Source organism: Excalfactoria chinensis, chromosome 5 (assembly GCF_039878825.1).
Source record: "Excalfactoria chinensis isolate bCotChi1 chromosome 5, bCotChi1.hap2, whole genome shotgun sequence".
Lineage (NCBI taxonomy): Eukaryota > Metazoa > Chordata > Aves > Galliformes > Phasianidae > Excalfactoria > Excalfactoria chinensis.
The window spans coordinates 53174732-53193736 of record NC_092829.1 but is presented as its reverse complement, the minus strand read 5'-3'; the positions used below and the strand labels follow the sequence as shown (position 1 = coordinate 53193736).

General features: G+C 38.6%; 1 protein-coding gene across 6 annotated transcripts in view; it reads right to left on the bottom strand.

The window, feature by feature from the left end:
- Positions 1-283: 283 nt before the first annotated feature.
- The window catches only part of QSER1 (glutamine and serine rich 1), a 30770-nt gene continuing 12048 nt past the window's right edge, over positions 284-19005 (bottom strand). For all 6 annotated transcript variants that reach the window (XM_072337973.1, XM_072337972.1, XM_072337971.1 and 3 more), the window contains exons 2-13: positions 18074-18186; positions 16427-16588; positions 10863-14549; positions 9151-9440; positions 7839-7955; positions 7113-7246; positions 5297-5508; positions 4911-5048; positions 4604-4701; positions 3092-3244; positions 2033-2128; positions 284-1472 (exon numbers count right to left, since the gene is read on the bottom strand). In XM_072337973.1, coding sequence (XP_072194074.1) covers positions 1332-1472; positions 2033-2128; positions 3092-3244; positions 4604-4701; positions 4911-5048; positions 5297-5508; positions 7113-7246; positions 7839-7955; positions 9151-9440; positions 10863-14549; positions 16427-16588; positions 18074-18186 — 5341 coding nt within the window. In that variant the 3' untranslated portion in view covers positions 284-1331. The remainder of the gene's footprint in view (positions 1473-2032; positions 2129-3091; positions 3245-4603; positions 4702-4910; positions 5049-5296; positions 5509-7112; positions 7247-7838; positions 7956-9150; positions 9441-10862; positions 14550-16426; positions 16589-18073; positions 18187-19005) is intronic.

Here is a 19005-nt window from a genome sequence, read left to right as displayed (position 1 = left end):
TCTGTTGGCAAATTTAAAGAAAATGTTCTCCTGATTGGAGTCCATTACATTCATTGTCTGAGTGTGACTAGTGGCACTACCGTTACACTGGAGGGACAAAAAAAAGCTACAAGAAAAGGTCTGAAGACTTGAAAGGCACCAAAAAGAGAACAGCTCTGCAACTGCCAGTTCTACAAACAACTAGGTAAGCTGTGTTTAACACTGCATACAGTCTACTGAATCAGCAATCTTTGTTGACAAAGATATAGTAGTTCCTCATTTAAACTCTCAGTTAATCAAGTGCTAGTTTAGTAAGAAATTTATTTTCACATGTCAGAAAATACTTGCAGTGTCTAACACAACTACACTTAAAGCAAAACTAGTCTAGTATGCATTATTATGGCTAACACTGAAGCAAACCTGTATAAACAAAAGGGTTACCTCGGGATATATAGTTTACAATAAGAAATCAACATATAAATGAATAGGATTTACTGAAAACAATGGAAAGTATTACAAAGATACATGAAACAATTTTAACCACAATATTTTCTCTGTGAAAAATACAACTATTAGTGAGATAAAATGTACAATTGAATCTTTTTTTTTTTTTTTTTTCCAAAAGAAAAAAACAAAACCAAAACCGCAGTATAAAGGAAAATATTTTTTTTTCTTTTCTTCAAAACAGGGAAAATAGTTAAGGTCGTTGTCTTTCATTACAATATAATTTGACACACACAAAAAAAGCAGTCATAGGATTGCACCAACACCACGTTCAGTCTCCTGAACATGACAATAGTAAAAGGAGTCCGTAAAGCATAATGACGTTTCTGGATCTTATGATGGCAACGTATGTTCGCAGAAACTAATGTTGCTCCAGCTCTGTTCACAAAATGTACAAAACTCAGTTTGGCAGCCAGACACATGTACCCCAACGCTGACTTCTCCTTTGCTTAATCAGAGATGGAAAAACCTACCTTAAGTGTTGATATCTTTTTAGCAATAAAGAAAAAAGAATATGTAGTGCATGCTTTCTTGTTTGTCAAAAACATTGCTGAAAATAAAACTAAGTTATCCAATAGTTCACAAAATAGAAAAAAATAAAATAAAATTCTTCAGGTTAAAAATGTGGTTAGGGTTATGTTCAGTTCCATCTCCAAAGGGCTGATTTCCTTGGCAGCATCACTTTTCCTCAGCAAGAGCCAAAGCTCAAAGTTCTGTAAAGAGAAATAAAACTGCCTATGAACAAGAACGCAGCCTGGCTTTGTAAAAGAAATCAGAGCCTCTCTCTGAGCTTGCTGTTCCATCAGATTAGTGCCAAAGAAAAATGTGAGATCTGGAATACATTTTTGTTATGAGCATTTCTGCTGGACACGATTCAAAAGTTCACCAAACTTTTCAAAGAGATCCTCCACCCATTTCATATTTTTCATGCACAGCTGCACAATCTCTTCCTGTCCCAGATCTGCAGTCTTCTTCTGAACAGAAGAAATCTATTTGGAAGAGAAAGAGAGAAATGTGTGTACACATATACATCAGACTGTCAGTGTTTCAGATTTTTTGTTTTGTTTTTATATAATATTCCGTAGATAAATACCACCCTTCTTTGGAAGAAAACCTTTATGCTTTAAAAACAAAGAAAAAGCCCTACCCAGATTGCTTTTGCTAACAGCTGAGCCAGACTTCAACTCTTGTGGTTCTGCTACCTGGAACATTTCAATCAAGGATTTGCAGAAAAACAGAAAGGAGTGGGCATTTTAAGACAAGAGTAGCTCCCAGATCTCAGGAATTACATAAGCTGACTTGTTTGGAAAACAGTGAAGAATGCTAATCTACTCTGATGCAAACTGATTCCATACAAACTTCTTCAGCCTCATATCTGAGCAGCAGAGCCCATTAGGGGCAACATATGCAGTCAGTATACCCTTTTCTTTATGGACTAAATTATTTCCTTATGGCAATCTATAGTCACTTATCAAGAGTACAACAGTCCCTCTACATTTCAGCTTCCCAAACAAATGGACAAATATCTCAGAGAAACAGCAATACTTACCTCCTCTTTACATGTCAGATATATATGATATTTGTAATGATGGAGTGAGTGATACAAAGAATACAACTGTATTTTTTCTGGATCCACTGTAAACTCCTGCAAAAAGAAAGTGGTTTCTTTTTCAGGTAAGTTCACATTAAGTTTCAAGACAAAGACATGACACACATCTTGTAAGTAATTTTTTTTCAACAGTTCAGAAATTGAATACTTCATTCAAATAATTGCTTAGACACATTTTGGTACGCTGTAATTTATATTATGTCATTTTCTCATGTCTCCACGTTCCCTACAAAATTATCCTATTAAACCAAGCTTTGAGGATGCTTTCAGCCCTTTCAAATGCACTGCAACTGAAATCTAGGCACCACTTTGAGAACTACTGGAGGTATTATCAAAGGTTAACTATTTCCTATCAAAATAGTTGCACTGCAAGAAAACATACAGATTGTGCATTAGGCAAATATAGATCATTTCTTCTTAGATGTCACCTACCCAGCCACCTTTTGCCACTGTGAGTTAAGAATGGGCCAGTATCTAGCAAAACCTAATTATAGGGTCTCTCGGGGAATGCTAAGGAAACAAAGTGTACATCCCAAGCTTCTCCCTTCCCATCCAACTACACAGACCAGTTACAGCCTGCATAAGGGAGGCAGCATACTACAACTTCATCGTTCTGCAAACATGAATGGTTGCCACAGAAGAGCTCCTGTATAGATATACACAGGACAAATGTATGCATGTATAAAATGCACAAATGTAAAAATACACAGGAGAAGAGCATTTGGTCTAAATATAGTAAAGATGTGTAAACAACACATTGCAGTTCAAGAATTTAAACAGGGAAATCCTTTTGAAAGGTCTGATTATATTTCATGGAATATAACTTTGGAATATATATATATATATATAATCAGAAAAAGCATTTTGTTCAACAAAGAGTTTATATTTGATAAATCTAGAGTAAAAAAAATAACTAATAAACAGAGCAGTGTTTTATACAAACATGGTTAACATATTCGAGGTCAGATGGTGGCAGTAGTAAACCTTTCAAACACTCACCTGTGCTAATTTAGTGGTTGATTTAGAAGCCCTCAGTGTTTTCTTGTTGTAAGCTTTACCGTTCATTTTGATCTTAGACACAGATGCTCCACCACTTTTTGTCTTAGAATCCCGAGTGATCACTGTGAGCTCAGGAAAGATTTCCAAAGCGCTCTTTAAAGAGAGCACATAAAGAAAAAGGATTGTGAAAAGTTCAAGAATGGGCGCGCACTGAGTGCTAACTTCAGTGTCCGATTTGTTTAGTAATACAGTGCTAAAATATCCCATGTTAACTGTATGCAGTGAAATAAAACCATCTTATCCATACGTATTAGTGCATACCCCAACAGAAGAAGAACGCAGATATCAATATTTTTCACTTAATTTGTCAGTGCCTCAATCAGCTGAAACAGAAGCAGGCTTAGTCTTTGTAAGATTAACCTGAGTCTTACAGGAATATCAAACATTTTCCCCACCAACACAAACATGTTGACATACATTAGTGTTTCATTATCTTTTGTTTTTTGGATAAAGTATTAACTCAAGTACAAGCTGGTACTTTCACAACAGAAAACAAACATGAAAGGCTCTTTATCTTGCAGTTTACATCACAAGCAGATTCCTTAACTTAGACCCAGAACTCCATCGACTTCCTGAGCTCCTCTTGCAAAATTTAGGCTTAAGATAACTTTGGTGATACGATGCATAATTTGCCTCTAAGAGAACACACAGCAAAGCTGTCACAGCAGTCATGAACTCCAACTGAATAAGCGTTAATTATATGTCAGAATTATAGAAGATACTATTCTGCTTTTCCCTTAAACCAAGGAATAACGTAACAAACTACTTCTCATTTTGCGCTTATTGTGAATGTAACTAGAATTCTAGAAATTCATAGCCTACCTTATAGACACATCTAAACATATCAGCTAAGAAGTACTTTGCTAACACAGAATTTTTACCACAAACAAAATGCAAAAATGGAGGGCTAATATATCCTGCCTCTCTGAGGCTCTGTGTTATGTTTTGAAAATATGCAGCCCTTCCCTGCATGTCAAACAGTTCACAAATGAGTTGTTCTTTGCTCATGCTGCCTGGGCTTCAAGCTGCTCTGGTCACCCTGTCTCCTTCACAGAGGTCCAGATACCTGCTCCACAGTACAGCTATTTAGGGTACAACTGTATTAAGATTTTCGAGCAATAAAATCACTTAACCAGCAGCTCTAGAAGGACAGCGAGCAGACTTTCTTTTGGCAAACTTGAGAAGCTTAGAAGGAAAAGTGTTTGAAAATGAATGAGAAAGCATGGTGAGCAAAACCAGAACTTTACCTTTGTGGTATAAACATCTCAATCACAAATGTTCTCCAAATGGCACACACAAGCACTGAATTTATAGCATCTCTCTCTTTCAAATCCATATTCACGTCTGTTACAAATTTGCCTTCTGGGTTTTTTAGTTGTGCCTGCATGGTATGCATTCAATGACTGGCTTATAGTATTACTTTATAAAACCTTAGAATTTAAAAGAGAATACCTTGAAAGCATTATCCAAGCGTAATTTGGAAAGCAGCCTTTTCCTGTTGTCATTCAGCATGCCATCAATTTTTCTCATATGAGGCAAAAGTAGCTCATCTAAATGACAAGTAACAGGTGATGATTAAGAGACACACAGTAACATAAGACACCTATCCAATCTGCTCTACCACCCACTAACATAACTCAAAAATAGTGCAATTTGTTCACAAACATTTTAAAAGTTTGAGAACAAAACAAAGAAACAAATAAAAAACACCCAAACCCACAAATCTAACAAAATCATACACATTTTAAACATACTGTACCATTGCTCTTTTCCAAGGCTTGCATTGTGTCTGGATCCAAGGCAATGCTAACAAGCAACTCCATATAGCTCTTAAAGGTCTCTTTCATAGCTCTTGTGTTCAGAAAGCGAGTAACAAATGGAGCTGGAGGTACAAGCTCTGAAAATTAATGGGAACAGGGTGATTTCTTCTTTCTTGAGCATTCCACGAATATTTTGTGCATTTTTGAAAACTGGAGGCTCTCTCTCCTAAAACATAAGTGACCCCTACTGGTATCCATTACAATCAGAAATAACAGCAAAACTAAGCATGCAATTAAACAGGTGCGAACAACAAATTAGGTACAAATGGTACATTTTTACTGTTGCAGAAATAGGCTAAGATGCTAACCATGGCCTATCACTCACCATCTTCATCACTCTGGGCCTCTGGTGAAGAATCAGACTGGGAAGATGAGAATTCTTCTTTCCACTTTTTCCTTTTCTTTGGTGGTGGTTCAGCCTTTACTTTTGGCTGCTTAGCTTTGGGTTTCACAGAAGAGACCTTTGTTGCTGCTGGTTTTGGTGTTGGTGGATCGGGTGTTTTGTTGTTGCTGCTACTAGGTTTGCAATGAATAGTCCTGCAACAGTATGAGTAACATCTTTATTGAAACAGTTACCATGCAAGTCTGCGATTGAACAGAAGAGCTGTGGGTTTACTTAACCATGTGATATTCCTTTGGATTATATATACTTATTGGATTATATATACTTATTTTGCTGTCACATGTAACTAGGAATTAGGACATATGTACTATAATGCTACATTTTTTTTAATACGATGCTCAATAATTACTCTCAATTATCTATAATGAAACAGTATGTCAATTTTACAGCTAGATGACAAGCACAACAAATTCAACTTGCCCAACATTAGTAGAATTTATAAGCTACAGAATACAGGGGCTAACAGAAAAACAGACCATAATGAAAAAAAATCAGACTTGACAGGCTTGAACAAATAATAGTAATTAATGATCTCGGCTGACAAAGTGAATTTGGAATGTTGTATCCATACAAGGATGTTAATCCCAGTAGAAACACCAAGTAGCGAGGACTGCAAGGAAGAAGAAGACAACTCCTCTCCTTTCTCTTCCTAGCACTCAAAACAGGAAAACCAATCAGGAAATTTATTACCAGAAAGTTTGTACTTTAGGACCAATATAAATTTATCATAACTCATCATCTGGAAACACCAGAAGAAAACGGTGTGATGTAGTCAGTTGCTAAGTATCAGTGCAATACAGCTTTGAGAATATGGGATGAATGCAGGTCTGGGAAGTGTCAAGCAATTTCTCATTCAAATGGGTAAGCAGTGAAATGTGCTATTAACACTGTTGATATCTTCTGGAACCTTGTGAATAGTTCTAGTCACCTGATGGAAATGAAGACTTCCAATTGAAATGGGTGGAGATAACAGATGATAGGATGATTCGAGAAATGGAAAGCCTGCCTTAGAAGAGGAATAGTGAAAAGTGAAAGAGCTTTAATCCAGCTTAGTGATACTAAAATGGAATCTAATAGCTCTCCCAAAATATATCAATGTACTAAGAACCATCAGGAAAAAGCAGAAATAATAGTAAAAAAAAACTGTACTGGAAAGAGAAAATATGGGTACGAGCTAATCCTGATCATATTTGGGCTATAAGACAATATTGTTTTGGAGCAGTGGGCAAACAGGTCCTGAAACAGTTTTCTGTAGCCCAAGAGGAAAAAAAGAAGTTCCCAAATCCCAGCTAGTTTTAAGTCGACTGTGATTATTTTATTAATTATTTTATTATTTTATAAAACTGCTTTCTTTGAGAGAACTGGACTTAGAAATCCAGTCATTGCCTGAAAGAAGAGCACAAATTTTTTTTTCATTATTGTTTAATAACATCTTATAAAAAAATACCCACATTAAATTTGAAAAGCCACAGAGAGAGAAAAACCTCAGATAGCATCTGAAGCTGTGGGAAGATAAAATGAACTAAGCATAAAAGCACAGAAAAGGCTGTATAATGCAGATCCCACAATCTTTTGCAGAAGTATATCCAACACAAAATGCAGTAGCAAAAACCTTTGCAAGCATACATGTAGTATACTGGGTCAGGTTGGTCACAAAAGCATACCTAATTTGCAAAAATCAACATGATAGGAGATACAAAAACAATATGACAATAAAAACCAAGCTGAAATAAAATACCTTGCAGACTGTACAGGTTTGCTCCGTGGCTTTCTTGAACATACTCTAACGTATTCCTTTTTGTTTGCATTTTCAATGAACTTCACATACACTCGTTTGTATTTTGTTTTCGCGTCCCCAAAATAGCCAAGATACTAGGAAGAAAAAAATAGCATTCAAGTGCTTCTGTTAAGCAGAATTATTCAGCTTAATAATTCAATAATAAACAATCAGTTCATATACAATGATGAGTCATCCCACAGCAGTCATAATTTAATAGGAATTATTCAATGGATTTCAAGTAATGCTTAAAATGAGAAAATGAGGTCAGAGGTACTTTGGGCTTTGCCTTCTCCATTTAATAAACCACACCTCTACTGGACTGCCTGCTGGCTAAGGGTTGCTTGTTGAAATTGTACCACCCATGTACCCTTCCCACAGAAAGCAACTGGTTCATAAGCCTGCTTCCACACACTTTATTGTACAAGAAGAGGTTTAGACCAGACATAAGAAAGAACTTTTTCTCTCAGAGAGTGGTCAGGCACTGGAATGGCTGCCCAGGGAGGTGGTGGAGTCGCTGACCCTGGCAGCATTCAAGAGGTATCTGGATGAGGAGCTACGAAATCTGGTTTAGTGGTTTGCTGTAGCTACGGTAATGGGAGGATGGTTGGACTGGATGATCTTGTAGGTCCTTTCCAACCTAGAATTTAGTAGCCATGAAGCTTCTTAAGGGACATTCAGACTCACACTGTTGGTAGCAGCAAACTCTCTCTGTCCATCCCGCACTTCAGGAACAAACTTTTGCAATAAGGCCTTCTGTACTTTCCAAATAGCTGGAGGCTCTTTTCCTGTTTGCAAAGCAAGCTGTAAGGACAGAAAATTATTTGCTAATAACAATGCTTGTTCTTATCTCATGTGTGTGTTTGTGCACTGTTGTTTTATTATTTTTTGAGCAAGTTATCCAGGGATAAAACAGAAATAGACGCAATTCAAATTGCAACTGCTTAGTTATCATGTGCCACCTTTATGACACTCACTACAGTAAGCTTAATGACCTACAAACTTCACCTTCGGAGGATGAAGCCGTGCCAAACAGCTTTGCCTATGCTCAGTGTCAGAACCAGCAAACCCTGCAATGGAGTCACAAAGCTGCACTTTTTAAAATGTTGTATCCATTTGCTCTATTAAATACGTCCCTAACAAAAACACAAAGATCACATAACAGGCAGCAAAAAAGGCTTCCAGGTTCCTAGATATTCCGAGGAATATTTAAATAACAAGAAGAAAAAAAAAATCCATCAAACTTGCACTGTTTTATAAATGATGAGAGAATGTTTTATTTTAAAGCTGCTAACACTCATGTGATCACGCTACATGAATTAATGTAAAACTTTGGCTTGAGAGGATGAATTCAAATAAGGAATAAAAAATATCAGAAAGCAATGATACGAGAATTGTGGGCTATTTAAGTGCAAAAGAAAAGGGAAAAATCCACTAGAATGTGAAACAGAATGATAGTAAGAAATAAAAAGGCAACAAGGAACTTTCCCACTAGCTCCTGTAAAAAGCTGCACTGGTTGCTTATGGAAGCCATTTCAACGGAACCACTGAAACTTACGGAGCCATTCAATCTAAACCTCTCCCAAGAAAGAAAAAGGACTACTCCAAGGCTTTCCACACAACAAGTGTTATTCTTCCAAGCCCTGAGAGCCTACTGCAATCTTCAGAAAATCATTTTCAAAAATGAAGCCTCAATACCATGTGAAAAATTTTTTGTTATATTAAATAATAAAAAGGTAATTCCAAGTATTAATAAAAGTTACTAAGATAGAGATCTGCATTATCATGGATAAAATGGGTCATGTACGTTCAAAATATATTCATAACCCACCCTAGAAAGCTACCTTTGAGGTTACTTGGCAACAAAAAGAGCAGAAAATCAATCCATAGCCTTTCTCCTTTCAGCAGCTTGTTGGAGCTAAGTTAATACAGAGGTCTTTCAGTGCTTTATTTTGCTTGAGTTTTTTTTCCTAATGCTCACATGAAATATTCACATTACCTTTAGTGTCTCTATATCTTCAATCTTCACTACAAATTCATCACGTTCTCTGTACATGCCCTCTCCTCCACTGTCCGTATTCTCCTCCTCAGTACCTCCTTCGATTGCAACAGTTGCCTGGATCTTTGCTAACTGGTCTGAAGTCCCAGCATCCTGTTGAGCTGCTTTTAAGGAGTCAGCTGAACTCGTTTTCTCCTGCACACTGGCTACAGATGACGTTATCTGCGGCAATTCCTGCTTTATTACAGCAGCAGTGGAGGCAGCAGAAGCGACTGCCGCTTTTTCAGCTTCTGAAGCAAAAACAAAATAAATAAATACAAATAAAATATTAGTCGTCAAGGATTAGCAGCATGGATGGGAACCAGAGTTCTTTTATCTGTTACAATACATATGAAAAGCATACGTTCTAAGTGAAACACCTGTGTGAAGAGCTGAATATGATCATTAACTTGGTCACAACAAAACCTTTAGAAAATCCAGATGTTGTAGCTAATATACCTCTGATTGTATTAAAATATAGAAATAACAACAATGGATGCCTTAGAAAACTATTTTACAGTTACAGACACATTCAACAGAAAAGAACTGTTGTGCTCTGTGTTACTATGCAAACATGACAGTAAAACAACAACAGAAGTATACAACAAAACAGGAACTCAAAGGATCTACTAGCATAAATACTACATCCTTATTAATAATAAAGATATCGCAGCACTGTGAAACAAACCCTTGCAAATACAAATGCCCATACAACAACAACACCACCTTTGGAATACTTCCTTAGGAAGCTGTTCACAGTGTGACTTATGAAAGTTAAGATAATCAGAAAGAGACGTTCAAACCATGTCCAAATCTTGGCTTTCTAGGTGGAAAAAAAAGTCACTGCTTTCTTCTTTAAAATGCTTATTACGTTGAGAGCTTATTTCCCTTACATTTACTAGCACAGTTATGTGATCAACTGGGTAGTTTTCAATTGCTGGCCAGAGAAAACAAATTTCACTGAAAAGATCTGGTTCGGCAAAAATATGTTGTATGTCAAAAATACCTCAAAACAAATCAGCAGCAAATAAAAGCTGTGACTGCAGAAAGCTTAACATATAGTAATACAAATGGAACTGAAAAGCCAAACAAATGGAAAACTGACTAATGCTGTCATTGGTGGTTGCTGGCTTTCCTTCTGCCCAAAACATTTCCTAGCTCTTGTTCTTCTGCAAGCCACAGATCAACATGAAACTACAGTATTCCAGATTAATACCGCTGAAATCAAAGAGTTCCCATCTCAGACATGACTACCTAACTTAGCAGCACTCAGTTTAAAAGCTTTCAGAAACATATTCTGTACAGCTGGAGCATCACAGGAAGCAAACGTTTAACAACTCAGGAAGAACTTAGCCTTTGCTGACAGCAATAATTCACTAGTTCTCCTGCTAGTACTCTTTGAAAATACATTTAAAACCACTGGATGTGAGGGTTTGTTAAGGTTTATGGATGACAATCACTGAGCATTCTAAGACAGAGGAGAGAACAGACACAGAATTCCAAGTCTGGGCTAAAGTACAGCTTCTGAACTTAATTATGGCTGCAAATAAAAACAAAGTAAGTAAAATATTTACCTGAATTAAAGATAGCCAAGATTTTTCTTCCCCCACTCCCTTCTCCACCCCACCAGCAGAAGAATCCTGCAATCTATGCATTAGCAGCAATTGTTTTACCTGATTTGTTCTTTCTGTCAGAAGAATCATCCAAGGCTGACAATGCAGTAGAGATGCTCTTCTGAAGATCGTGGTTACCTCCCACAGAATCATCTTCATCAGAAGAAAACGAAGGCAGGGTTTCTAAGTTCTTCTTAAGTTCTTCATCAGCTTTTTTGGTTGGACTTTCTCCAGTGACCTCAGAAGCTGCAGGCGCTGCTGCTGGCACAGGCTTTGTGGGTGACTGTAGGCAAGGGCCACGAACAACCTGGGTAACCGGTCGCCGAGTCCTGTTTGGCATTCGGACAGCTGGAGCTGAAAACTGTTGCCTAGGTCCAGACTTGAGAAAGTCTAAAAAAGATGCAATGAATCCTGTTTTGACCTCAGGCTGTTTTTCTTCAACTTCTTTAATCTTTTGCCTCATTCTTTCCTGATGCTGATAGGTATCGTAACAACTTTCAGAGACAGGAGAAGAGTACATCAAACAAGCATCATTTCCTCTTGAGTTTTGACGTTTACACTGTCCGCTTCTTTTTATCTGTTTCTGAATTGCATTGTCTTCTTCTGCAGCATTTTTGTTTTGGCTTTTTCCTTTGCTTTTTTTCTTCTGAAGGTTCCCTTGACTTAAATCTTGGCATTCTTCTTCAGCCCCACTTTGGGGCACAGGCAATGATTGCAATGGACCCTTTGACTGGTTACCTGCTACTGTACCATCATCACCACTCATATTAAAATCATTCTCTGAAACAGCACTTTCTTCACTTAGACTCTTACCACTTGAAACAAAATCTATGTCCCTTGCATTCAGTGTACCATCAGCAGAAACGTCGTTATCTTCTTCAGATTCACGACTGATGCTAGACTGTTTCTTAACTGGAACAGCACCTTGTTCTTGCTCCTCTTGACCAGGGCCAAGAGTAGGAGAGGTCATTCTTGTTGGTACATTTTGATCAGAAGCGTCAGTGTGCTGATGATTAAGGTTCACAGCTTTTGTCTGTATTGCTGACACCGGTGTAAGATTTATAGTGATTTGGCCTCCATTAAGAGAAATATTATTTATGCTTGCTGGCTTTCCAACTATAGCAGGCGACGCATTGAAACCAGAAGACACATGTCTCACATCCATTGATCGGAACTGTGTTTTGGTCTCCTCACTGTTTTCAACAGACCGGATTTCCTCTTCATTAGAGGCTGATTTGGCAAAGTCAGATGGTGTCACTCCACAGGCTGCCGCTGTTGCTGCTAGGATATCATCTACATTGGATAGTATATTCCTCTCATCACTGAGAAGCATAGATTCTGGGAAGCATATTGAGCTAAGAGAAACAAACGGATTTTTTGAATCATGTTGATTTGTCTGAGTAAAATGATCTTTTGTTGTCAAATGTTGCTGTAGTGGTTTTGAGGGCTCAGAAATGTCCATTTTCATTACTTCTGAATTTTGAGTATGAAGCTGTTGCTGAGAATGACCCCCGTTGCTTTGAATAATATGGCCATCCATCTGAAGGAATGGATGTGTCACCTGTTGAGGACTCTGTATTCTTTGCACTTGTGGCGATGCCTTTGCTTGTCCTAAACCCGACTGCAGTATTGACTGATGCAGAATCTGCAAGTCACAGGTTGACTCCAGAAGCACCTGTGCACCAGGCAAACACAGCTGATGACCATGTCTTAAAGCATGAGGCTGCACCTGCGGAGATGTACTAATGATTTGGCCTTGCTGTTCTGAAGCTTTACTTTCATGTACCTTATGCATAAGAGAATGCTGCTGGTTCAGTTCTTTAGGACTCATATTTACTTGCGTTGATTGCATTAAATTAGCTGTTTTTTTCATATCATGGCTTAAATTAGCAATGTGGCCAATATGTTGGGAAAGCTGTTCCACTGTATTAGCCATTCTCTCATCTTTTTTTGTTCCTTGAAGAGTAAGTCCAACAACTTGATCTTCAAGACGAGAGTTACTTCTGATTACACTTTGAGAGTATCGGTCATCTGCTTTTGTGACCCGATAGGATGCATCCTGAGCACTGATTTCATCATCGGTTAGCCTTTGGGTGGAAGATTCAAGAGAAGCTTGCCGTTGCAAAACTTGCATATCCTGCATTGACAATTCATCCTCCTGTTTTGATGATGCATATAAGTTAGAGTCTGATTTCCCCTTTACGTACATCTTTGTTTCTGAGGAAGGCCTGCTGTTCTGCAGTGCCTGTGAATGAGCTGGGGATGCAAAAGGAGGAGACTGGACAGATGGCAAAAACTTTTGAGACTGCGGTGAGGAGGATTCTTGTGACTGAGTGTTCTGGGAAGAATGCAAAGAAATATAGCTCTGATTAGGACTTGAGGCTGGAAGAGTCTGTATCCGAGGAGAGGCAGAAAATGGAAGAGAAGGTGACGTTAATGTTAAAGACTGCCCTGAAGAATAGCTTTCTGAAGGACTAACAGCTGATAAAACTTGTGACTGAGATGAAAAGCTAACTTGGGATTGGCTAACTGGAGATAAACCCTGAGAGTGACTAGAAGAGTAACTCTGAGATTGGCTGACAGAAGAAAGTTCCCTTGTCTGTGGAGAGTAGTTCTCATTTGGAACCGAAGTTAGAACTTGTTCATCTGAGGAGTAACTTAGAGTTTGACTATCAGAAGTAATAGTTTGTGACTGCCCAGAAAAAGTCAATGTTTTGTACAACGTGGGCAGCTTCTCAACCTTGCTAGATGAGAAATCCTGTGAGTGACTGACAGGTGGCACATTGTGAGCCTGGGAAGAAATATAATTTTGAGACTGGCTGACTGACAACAGACTTGGGAGCTGTGCTGTAGAATAGATCTGTGCTTGGCCTGTAATGACAGAACTCTGGTTTTGTGCAGTTTTGGCATAGCTTTGCGTCTGCACGGGGGGAGCTATGCTCTGAGGTTTGGGGGTCTTCGTGGACCTTGGAGGCTGTTTTGTGGAACAGTTTTTCACTTTTGCTGCAGAAGCAGGTGGAAAGCCAGGTGACGGAACTGCAGATGCATAAGACTGAGCAAGTTCCACTGTGACTTGAGAAGTCTTCTGCTGTGGTCCTCCATTGCTCACCTGAGTAACATCTCCAACTGGACTGCAGGATAATGCTGAGTGCCTACATGTATCCTGAAAATTAACTCCACTTGTACTCGTTAAATAGCTGTGTAAGGAATGCTGTGAAACAGTCAATTGAGCCTGAACGGACTGAGTACTCGAAGGCCGCTGATGGTGTTTAATAACACTACATTCTCGCTGAAGTGCTCTATCAATAGAAGCCGTGGAACCAGTAAAGACAGATGTGCTATATGCCTGAGAAACCTGTTGAGCTCCTCCAATGGTTGAAGGCAACAAACTAAACTGAGGTTGCAAAAGATGGGGTGCAGATTCTTGAGCAGAACGATATGTTGACGACTGAGGTGGTACACTGGTACTTAAAACAGAACTGCCTAGGCGCTCAAATGTCAAAGCAGCTGGAACAGTGCCTTGTGATGTTTTAATCTGTAATAAAGGATCATGGGTAGTTAAGAGGCCATTTGACGTAGCACTGAAGGTAGTATCTTGAAGAGTAAGAGAAGGAGTAGTAGCAAAGTTTCTACTGCTGAATGTGTTTGGATGCTGATACGCCGATAAAGCAGATGTTGGTGGAAATGTTCCAGAGGTTGGCAACGCTCCAGTGACAAATAGTTCTGTGGCTGTTGAGGAATGCATACCTGGAAAGAAACAAAAAATATAAAGGGAAAAAGAACATAAGGAAGCTTACAAGTTACAACTGTGCATTTCTATGAATTATTTCATTACAAGATCTTCAACATTTACACATATACAACCTCTAGAATCAACAAAAAACACACAAGGAGAAGCACTTATTGTGGGTAATTCCCAAACAAGAAGAGAAGTTCAGTAAGAATTCCAAATTCTATACCTACAGTGGGTTACCCATGGAAAGTAACCTGCATCTTTATCATGCAAATTCTGGATTAAAAATCGGTACAAGAGTTCTGTTTTTAAACCAAAGGCTTTCTATTAGTTTTTATTTGAGTTTTAAAAGAATTCCTAGTAGAGGACAACTGATTAAAAGTTCTGGACACTTTTAAGACACTGTGAGCAGACAAAATTACACCATACCAATTGTAATACAGAACTGAAAGAGCACTTTCACTCTCTCTAATACTTCTGTAACTTACTTTTTATCCGGTGACTTGCAGGTACTGGTAAAGTTTATGTGCAACTTCTAAAGTATATGAAATCAAATGAGGAAGGCAAATTTATTTTCAAGGAGGATTAAGTTCCTTGTAAAAGAATCTGTAAGGCAATCCCTTTCCTCTGAGATAATTACAAATACACGTAAAGTGGAAAAATGTAAAATCTCAGATACAGTTTGACTAATCTCCGTTCTCCTTGGACAATTAAAATAGCTTTTAGTAAGTGATTATTAAAGAATAAACAGAATTTTAAAAAGCTGTCAGTAAACAAAGTTTGTCTTGAGGCAAATATCTCAGTAAAAAGTTCAATTTTCATTATAAATACTTCTGCAACTTAATCACAAAATGACTTTGGAAGTGTCAGGTGAAACTGCGAAAGAAGGTCTTTGTTTCTTCTCTTCATTTCAAGACATATAATGATATGAAGAGATATGATACCGAAGGTATTTTTCGCAAGTCAACAATAAGGTCTTTCTGAGTAAGAAAGTATAAGCAGTGTTTTAATGCATTTCTTTTTCTACTCTAAGAAACTGCAACATCATGTACAACTGGGTTCTCATTTACTGATTGCTACCACTACACAAAGGTAGGGGCATCCAGAGGGCAAGAAAGGGGAACAATGTATTCCTATTTTAACTGCTGATTTTCAGTTCTCCTCCAAGCCCTTCCTACTACTGAAAGAGTGGAAAACTAACCCACTAGAGAAAAAAAGAAGAGTGTTTTCTGTCAGATCAGTGAATAGCTCTGATTCACTGCACAGAAGCACAATCACTGTCCAAGATTAAGCATAACTTGAAGCTACCACATATGCAGCAGCAACACTTTTCTTGGTGTGGCTGCCTATAGCAAGCTCCAAATATGCAAAGTTTCCTGCTCTGCACAGAAGGCTTGACAGATGGGGGAAGTTTACAGAAGGCAGTCAGCCTGCTATAAAAGATGGCAAATTTGTTTATTTTTGAATTAAGCCACTGATTACAATGCAACATGCGCCTCAGACCCACTTTTTGAGAAAAACCTTGGTTAATCCCTGTGTACAAATGAGCTAAAGTTATCCATAAACTTCTAGTGGCACCGTCATAGAAGAACTATGACAGGGATAGGAGTCTGAGAATGAGAAGTCTGCTAAGGTGTTAGTGAGGCTAAATCCAAACAGAAAGTCAGATAATGAAATGGAGTAATTAGATAAAATTAAATCCTGTCCATCTAAAGCCCTCCTAGATATCTTCTGTTAAGAGATTAATATAATTTAATTGATTTTGAGATTTTAAATACCAGGATGGAAAAGAAGACGTAGCCTTTTCCGGTAGGATATTTTTTTGTCTTCAATAATCCCAAATGTTCAATCACAGTCACCACAGAATTATATTTCAAGAGAAATTTTTCACCTGTCTGCCAGGAAGGAGCCCTGAACTGCGGCAAAAGGGTAGATCCTGAAGAGACTGCCTGGGCGGTGCGAGACTCAATTGCAGAGAGAAAATTCATAACTGAAGTTTCCTTAGTGTTACTTCCAGAGGTGTGCATACCGGTATCAAAAATTCCTGAAAGACCTGGGTAGGGGCCAGAAGGAAATGAAACAAAGCAGTTAGGCAATTCGGATCAACTTCTTATAAGAAGCTCAAGCAAATATAAAGGATATACATTCATAGGCCACTAAAAACAACCTGGGAAACATGACAGACAATATTAAAGTACATTCATCCTTCATTGTTTTAAGTGTCTCGTAGCGTTATGCCTGTAAATTGGAACTCAGTGGTACATTTTCAAATATCCATTATCAAACATCTATCAAATATGATGGTCTGAAATAATATTCAGGGCAATCAATCAATATTTTCCCTTCATTGCAGGATTCACCGTTTCACTTGTTACATGAACTGTTTAAACATTCAGAATCCTCTCTGAAATGGGTTCAGTTTTTCTGTACCAATCTTTTCTTTTGTACAGCTTATAGCATCTTGCACTTCCCTGTGGGACTGGCACCAGAAATGGGGCCTTGGCTTCATTCCTTGTTTCAACAACTGTTGTCCATACCCTTTGGTGTCTGGGGGCTGGATGGGAAGTAACGCATAGATAGCAAAGCTCTGAGTAGCTAAAATTCTGTCAAGATTACGGGACCTGCAGCCTGGATTGTTCCCTGCAATTCCAGTCCCTCATCATGCTGATCAGAGTCCTGGGCAAGAGATTGCAACTACCTGCCAGACCATAAGCTCTACTATCTTTACCTCAGAAACTGGGTTGCAAAGTGAGGGGTAGGAGATACTACACTACACATATGTACACATTTACTATGAGAGTGGTGAGGCACTGGAACAGCTGCCCAGAGAGGTTGTAATGATCCATCCCTGGAGGTGTTCAAGGCCAGGTTGGATGGGGCCGGCCCTGGGCAACCTGGTCTGCTATTAAGTGTGGAGGCTGGTGGCTCTGCCTGTGGTGGGGCGACAGCAGCTTCGTGATCCTTGAGGTCCCTTCCAACCCAGGCCATTCTGTGATTCTGTGAAGAGATCATGCTCTATCTTCTGCTCACATGCAGACAGAACGTCACCAGGAGCACAGACTGATGCTAACACAGGCCCTATACAGCTCACCTTACTACTATATTTAGAATAATTTCTAAGTTTTCCTCCAGCACCGGGTCTTAATTTGTACATGTAAGTACTTACATCATTATGTTCCTACTTGCATTATTTATTCTATTTGCTTTAGTCTGAAAGAAGCGACATGATTTCTACAGCTGGCTTTGTGGCAAACTCAATGTCTGGCCCTTTTGCGTATGACATAATCTGAAAAGCTGTACTTTAAAGTGCAAGAACGTAGGAACACACAGTAAGTTACAGAGGAGATCTGCCCCTTATGTTTTCCTTCCTTCTTTGGACATTTGGATAAAAGCTATTAGCCAACTGTAAACTTTTTACTACACAATCAGCTTTCCTTGCACCATTTGCTACTACCTATTTAATAATCCCTCTGATTAAAAAATTCATCTTAAAACTAAGCAACAGAACTCTTTTTACTCTGATAATATCGATAGTTACCAGTAGGATGGTGTGTAGCAGAGTATCCAGGAAGCTGATGAGAAGCTGTGTATGTCTGTCTGTGAAGAAGATCTGTTTCTGAATGTGATGGATGTCCTCCTCCATAGCTTAAGCTAAGGAAGAAATTAAACATTATGAACAAAACCATTCAGCTATACAGATAAAGTACAACTACAACACTATCAGAATTGTCAACAAGAGCACCAGTAAGTGACAAGCAAGTGAACAACCTACAGCTTTTGGAAATTAAGCATCGAAATTAACATGTTTTGACCAGGCTTATCTGGAAGCAAACTGAAGATAAGTGTTAAAGCTGGTACAAAAGCAATAACACAGGAAATAAAGAAATGCAAACTAAACATCAAGCAACATTAGGACCTGGCCAGAAGTGTTAATGTTTTCCAACTTGAAAGACCTAAAAAGGGGCAGAAAGCAAAACAAAATCCCAACGCTTTCAAGCTCTGTACAGCACTTCCAAAGGAGAAAACGTAAGCCAGTACAATTTGCCTTTTGATGTTAAGATTACAGGTAGCTGATACTTACTTCAGTGTTCATATGAGATTGCTTAGGTTCAAAACGCAGCTGTAACCAGATGCCAAAAGACACGATCAACCAAACCCACAGCTCTCCCTGCAGAGAGCTGTGAGGGACCTCACTCACCCTCTGCATCCCCTAGGATGAGGGGGCAGTCACCACACAAGGGAAAATGGGAACATTCGATGCCAGCAATCATGAGATCATGGGAAACTTTCGTGGAAGTCACCACATAATATAAAAATTGGCAACACTACTGGATTTACTTCATTTCATTAGGATGACAAGAGTAGGCAGTGGAGATCTGATAAGCCTGAAACAGTACCGTGACATCTACACATTTTAACTGCTGAAGCCAGTCTATAATGGACACAGCATCTTAGGCTTCGAGCTTAGCT